General features: G+C 46.3%; 1 protein-coding gene across 1 annotated transcript in view; it reads right to left on the reverse strand.

Moving 5' to 3' along the window:
* Window positions 1-3,957: 3,957 nt before the first annotated feature.
* The window catches only part of LOC110331877 (leucine-rich repeat-containing protein 37A-like), a 60,864-nt gene continuing 57,898 nt past the window's right edge, over window positions 3,958-6,923 (reverse strand). Inside the window, exons 17-18 of the mRNA XM_021212741.1 lie at window positions 4,916-4,943; window positions 3,958-4,413 (exon numbers count right to left, since the gene is read on the reverse strand). Coding sequence (XP_021068400.1) covers window positions 3,958-4,413; window positions 4,916-4,943 — 484 coding nt within the window. The remainder of the gene's footprint in view (window positions 4,414-4,915; window positions 4,944-6,923) is intronic.

Here is a 6,923-nt window from a genome sequence, read left to right on the forward strand (position 1 = left end):
TAGGAAGGTGGGTATAGAAAAGAGACAGCCTGATGATCGCCTCTTGTTTGTGTGTGTGAGTGTGTGTACATCTGTGTGTGAATAGCAGCTCAGGCCATCATACCTATGCCCGCTGCCACGTGGCAGGTCTTGCAACCAGGGTTGCCATGGCTGTCTTCTATGTGCTTACTGTGTGGAAACACAGGCTGTGGGAGAAGCAGGGGGGAGGTAGGGAGCTGCTAGCTCTGGGCGTAGATGCCTGCCTGTGTCCCTTCCTGTTCTGTGGCCTAGAAATGGCGGTACAGCCAGATGAACTTGGGGAGGTTGTTACATGAGTGAGACAGAAGAGGGTTTACTCTCACCTTCTGGCTCAGCAAGCCCCAAGAGGAGCAAGGCAGAGATGCTAAAGCAGATGTCCCCTATCCTTGACTGCGCTCAGCCTTCTCTGTGTACCCAGTTTCTTTGGGCTCTGCTCCCATGAATCCTAGCTCCTAGAATGGGGTATACTTCATAGAAAGAAAAGAAATCAAAATTTTTTTAATTGCTGTTTTTGTTTTTCTGAAACTTGGGCAAAGATTTAGGTGATAGATTCAAACATTAAAAATATTGTCCCTCTCACTTTGGCTACCAGAATAGTTGTATTGGCTACTTTTATGTCAACTTGACCCAAGCTAGAGTCATGAGAGAAGAGGGAACCTCAACTGAGAAAAACGCCCCATAAGATAGGGCTTTAGGCAAGCCTGTAGGGCATTTCTTAATTAGTGCTTGATGAGGGAGGGCCCAGCTCATTGTGGGTGGTGTCATCCCGGGGCTGGTGGTCCTAGATTCTTTAAGAAAGCAGGTCTAGCAAGCCATGGGGAGCAAGCCAGCAAGCAGCACCCCTTTGATGGCCTTGTCATCAGCTCCTGCCTCCAGGTACCTGCCCTGCTTAAATTCCTGTTCTGATTTCCTTTGACTGTGATGTGGAAGTGTAAGCAAAATAAACACTGTCTTCTTGAACTCAGTGTTTGGTCATAGCAGTAGTAACTCTAACTAGGACACTGTGGGCTATGGGGGTAGGGGAAGAGGGTGGAGGGAGTGAGCCCACATCCAGCCAAAGCTCCTATGCTCTGGGCAGGCAGATGTGGGAGGGCTGCCAGACGCTTTCCACTCAGCCCGGGGTGGGCATCTAAGCCACTGACCCCAATCGACGGGGGGTGGACAAGGGGCAGCCCCCATACCTGGGGCTCCAGGGATATGGGAGAGAGGACTGAGGGAGAGAGGTTCCCACAAAGGCGAGAGTTCTTAGTCTGGGCCTTGACAGGAGCACAGGAAGGCCTTCCATCAGGAGATTAGAAACAGTTCATTAGGAGAAAGCCTATCCCATCGTCCAAGCACAGCGGGCCTTGATGAACAGAGACAGTCTATGGTTTTAGAGCTTTATTGTAGAAAGGCAGGGGGAAAGAGAGAAGATGGAAAGAGAGAGAGACTGGCCATGGCCAAGAGGAGAGAAGGGAGAAAGGAGAGAGAGAAGAAAGGCTAGAGTGAGAGGAAAGAGAGAGTAAGAGAGAACAAGGAGAGAATGAGGAGAGTGTAAGAGGGAGAGTAAGAGAATGAGAGGAGAGAGTGAGGTGGGGCCAAGCAGCCTCTCTCTCTCTTTTTTTTTTAATGGCTATATCTTTTTTTTTTATTTTCTTTATTTACATTTCAAATGCTATCCCAAAAGTTTCCTATACCCCTCCCCCCACCTCTGCTCCCCTACCCACCCACTCCCACTACTTGGTCCAGGCCTTGCCCTGTGCTGGGTCATATAAAGTTTACAAGACCAAGGGGCCTCTCTTCCCAATGATGGCTGATTAGGCCCTCTTCTGCTACATATGCAGCTAGAGACACGAGCTCAGGGGGTACTGGTTAGTTCATATTGTTGTTCCACCTACAGGGTCAAGCAGCCTCTCTTATGATGGGTTGTTATCTTACTGTTGCTAGGTAACTGGGAGGAGTCTAGCCTGAAGGTCAGAAGCTTGGCACATTGTGTACATGACTAAAAGCCGTGCTTCTCCTGTGGGGGCTGTGGGAGTGGTAACTTCCCAGGAGCCAGGGTTCCAGGAGACATGAGGGAATGTCTACTGTCCCATGTAGGTGAATTATCACCACCAGGTCCTGGGGTTCCACACCTCAGCTCAACTGGAGACCAGACTGTCTGTGAATAGCCCATTGCCCACGGGACACTATTGAAACAATGATTTCCAGGAAACTGGAGCTTCCCCCAGAATCTAGTGAGGAGAAAAGGAAAAAGCTGAAGTCTGGTGCCAGCCAGAGATGCCAAACAACTTGCCAGAGAGCCTGGAACAAAATGATGGGAGGAGCCTCCCTGTGGGTGGGGCTGCTTAGTAATGCAGACTTCTTGCCCTCTATTTAAATCTAAACTTTACAGCAGGGCACAGAAGATGGACTTGAGAGGAGGATCGCTGGACTTGGTGTTCCTCTTCCCCCTGTAATCACATTGAATAAATCTTTCTCCACTTTCTCTACTCTGTTTCTTCTATTAGTCTTCTGAGCCTAGCTTCTTTTGGGTTGCTAGGACACAGGCTTGGGCCTAGTAACACTAGTAACGCTAACAGTAGCGATTTCTAGATAACTACTACTCTAAGTTCTTAAAGGTGGGGAGGGTCTGAGCTCCCCTTGGCTGGGGAGTGCTGTTGTAAGAAATATTAAAAAAGAATGATCTGGAGTCTTCCACTAACAGCCTTTGGATGAATATGTAGAACTCTCAGCTCCTCCTGCACCATGCCTGCCTGGATACTGCCATGCTCCCACCTTGATGATAATGGCCTGAACCTCTGAACCTTTTCACAACTGGACGACTCCAGGATGAAACTTATGGAAAGTGATCTGACAAGGTTAACACTTATAAAACTGAATTTACCAGAATCTGATACATCTTCTTCCTCCATCCCTGACACTGTGGCTAAGGAGAGTGTCCCACCTTGCTGCTACTGTGGAAATGGGAAACATTCTACTGACTACAGCATATCCTCTGAATCCTCCAGCAACAGCTCGATCCTGTCTTATCTTCCAATCTTTCCTGAAAGAACAACTTGGCAAATCCAGAGCAATAGTGCCCCTGACTCCCCGGAAAAGTAATTGCCCACTTCCAAGAGGCGAAGCCCACCACTGCCTACCTTTCAGCTGACTGACACTGAGAAGTCAGATCTTTACCAGAATTTTGCTGTCCTTCCTCCCTTACAAGCTCATAGCTATTTTTTTTTTAAAGGTTTATTTATTTATTATATGTAAGTACACTGTAGCTGTCTTCAGACACTCCAGAAGAGGGAGTCAGGTCTTGTTACGGATGGTTGTGAGCCACCATGTGGTTGCTGGGATTTGAACTCTGCACCTTTGGAAGAGCAGCTGGGTGCTCTTAGACGCTGAGCCATCTCACCAGCCCCTCATAGCTCTTTTATTAGCTCTATTTTACAATCCCCAGATCCATTAATCAGAAGAGAGCTGGAAGGACATATGTCTCAGGTTTCTACTTTGCAGAAACAAGTGGTACCTCTGCCTGTGAAGAAGTCATGGAAAACACTCAATCGTCTGATGGATGTGCAAGGAGTTCCTGAACAAGAGATCCCACACTCAGTTACCTACACCCATCCCTCAGAGCACTGAGCTAAGTACCAACAGATCTTCAGATGTTCCATCAATTAAATTCCATGTGGACACCAGAGTCAATTCTGTCCCTCTGACAGAGAACTCTTAGAAGTCTTTCTGAGAGATATCATCACAGTCCCTCCCAGAGAAAGAGTCTTAGCTCCTCTCTAAGAACCTATCATGGTCTCTCTGACAGAATTCCTAACAGTTCCTCAAGGATGACCCCACTCAGTCCCTCAAGGAGGCGCCCTCAAAATCACTCTGGGAGTAGCCATCACAGTCACACAGGGAATAGCCTTCAAAGTACTTCAGGGAGGAGCCATCGCAGTCCCTCTAGGAGGACCCCCCTCAGACCCTCAAGGAGAACTCCTCGAAGTTCCTCAAGAAGTCCTCACAGTCCCTCAAGGAGACACCCTCAAAATCCCTCTGGGAGTAGCCATCACAGTCGCTCATGGAGTACCCTTCGAAGTCCTTCAAGGATGAGCCCTCACAGTCCCTCATGGAGGACCCCATGTAGTCCAAGGAGGAGCCCTCACAGTCACTCAAGGACCCCACACAGCCCATCAAGGAAAAGTCCTCACAGTCCTTCAAGAAGGAACCCTCTAAGTCCCTCAAGGAGGCACCTTCAAAATCCCTCCCAGAGTAGCAGTTACAGTTGCTCATGGAGTAGCCTTCGAAGTACTTCAGGTAGGAGCACTCACAGTCCCTCAAGGAGGCACCCTCAAAATCCCTCCCAGAGTAGCCATGACAGCCTAAGAAGTACTTCAGGGAGAAGTCATTCCAGGAGGCGCCCTTGCTGCCCCTCTGGGTAAGATGCTGGCATCAGAACCCCTGAAACCCCTGACATCACACACGCACAACTCACACACCTGTTGCCAAGGCAACAGCCACCATACTCCCAGTATCTACTTGGATCATCTCCCACCTTTTCCTATGTCTCCATCCATATATAAGTAAAAGCCCCCTTGATCTCTCTCTCCCACTTCTCTTTCTGCCACCAACTTGCCCTTCTTTCTCTCAATAAACCTCAAGTGGAACTTTAAAAAAAAAAAAAAAAAAAGGAACGATCTGGCACGTTCCTGCACTTGTGCTGGCAACTCTCTGCCCTGGGTTGCCTGGCTGGCCTGCTGGAAGGCAATGGCTGACCTGCTTTTTCTTGTGGAAACTCTATGACCTGGAGCTCCCCTAATGTCCCCACCCAGCTTGTTAGGTTCCCACTGGTGGGTCGTTACTATGACAGCCCCATGCTTCAAAGCCCCATTGCCTTTGTGGTACACATCAGGCGAACCCATGTTTGCCCCTATACCTTTTTCTCTGGAATCCAGTCGAATTGCCTGGAGAAGAAAATCACCACACAAACTTAGCTCAGAAACAATGGTAACTCAATTTCTGGGTGCAACAACTAAAACCTTATCTTGTAAGCCCTACTAAATCTGATTCCTCAGGTGGTGAATCCTGACGGATCTGCCATGATACCAGGTAACTCTAGCAGCTACATGTTGCCCTTATACTATCCCTGTTCCAAAAAGCCCTAACTCTTTCCTCCTTCCTCACTTCCTCTGTCCAACCTGGAAGTCCCGCCTACTCACCCAGTGACTGGCTCCTTTATTCATTAGGGGATTGGTTCACAAGAAGTCACCTGAAGCTGGGTGTGGTGGCACACACCTTTAATCCTAGCACTCGGGAGGCAGAAGCAGGAGGATTTCTGAGTTCAAGGCCAGCCTGGTCTACAAAATGAGTTCCAGGACAGCCAAGGCTATACAGAGAAACCCTGTCTCAAACAATCAAAAAGAAAAAAAAAGAAAAAAAGAAGTCACTTGAGTATGACTCACTCCTTGTCCACAACACCTCCCAGGAGAGCAGAATTAGTATCAAAATACAAATAGCACCAGGCCTATCCATAACATCTTCCCCCTTTCTGTTCTAATAAAAAAGCAAAACCTTTCAAATATAAATAGAGCACAACTCTTACCATTTTGTAGTTTATAAAATTTAAGATAGACCTAACACCCAGTCCATCATTTATGTCATTAAGATAGAACATTGTCATCTACCCTAAAAGACTTATGATTCTACTTTGACTTATGTCTTGGCTTTAGATTGTATGCCATCTGAAAACCATCCTCTCAAATCTTTTTCTCTCAAAGTAAATAGCCTGGGTTGTCTATGAGACTATAAGTAGTTTTTCAACCCTGTCAGAAATCTGAGAATGACCAACATTAACTGAAAATATATAGGAAGTCTAACACAGCTTCCAGAACTGAGACAAACTGTAGAGATATCTGCCTCCCTATACAGCCCCAGGAGTCAGGAAGATGGAGCATCCATCTGTTTTCAGCCTTCTGGCCAGCATCATCTGACAGGCCTTAGAAAAACAGGAAACTAAGGACTAGCCTATTCTGTCTTGGAAGAACTAAGCTGTCCTACCCTGTAAATTGTGTCCTTTTTCTGGACAGTATTATGTTTGTAGGTGAAATGAGGCAATTCTTGCCTAGTGGCTGTCTCGCCACAACTGGAGCAATGCCATCGATGCTCAATTTCTTCTTTGAATCCAAGAAAGGGAATGCTGTCAGGAGTGGAGTTGTCTCAATAACAAGTGAAGAAATAACATTAAATGTCACATTCTGTGGATTTCTGATGTTTTTGAAAACCAACTATCTATGTAAAGTAATCTATACTGTTTGCCATTAATTACTTTCAGCTATTTCTAATTAAAATATCAGAAAACACCCTAACAATAAACTCAGAGCCATGAATTTGCTATTTCACCCTTAACTCAGGCTTAATCATCTCAGATCAGTTTATAATAACAGCAGTAGAAGAACTGGGTCTAAGCCCTGCACTTTAAAATTTTTAGTATCAATAGAAGAAATTTATACCAATGCAAACCTTAATTTTGCATCAAAATAAATTCTGTACCAAAATAAGAACTTATGACTTCAACTTAGTAACAATTATGAAGATTTCTACCAAGTAAGATTATGGCTATACAATCAATTCTAGCTATTTCCTCCCTGTTCCAAATATGACCATTTCTACATTCCCTAGAAAAACAAACCTATAACAAGCACCTCCAGCCCCCAAAGCCCAGGGAACTCAGTCAACGACTCTTTATAACTTCAAGCTGAATATGGGCACTGAGATATTTTGAAGGGGGAGTGTTGGAAACCAGGCTGAGAAAAACCAGGCCTTTTACAGCCTGTATCTGAGAGCTGAGTCACCCCTTTCCCCTCAAGGCTGTTAGTGGGAATCAGCAGATTCCGGCCCTAAACAAACATCAGGGGCTGTTAAAGGAGTATCCAGCATTCCGGAAC

The sequence above is a fragment of the Mus pahari genome, chromosome 14 (assembly GCF_900095145.1).
Source record: "Mus pahari chromosome 14, PAHARI_EIJ_v1.1, whole genome shotgun sequence".
NCBI lineage: Eukaryota > Metazoa > Chordata > Mammalia > Rodentia > Muridae > Mus > Mus pahari.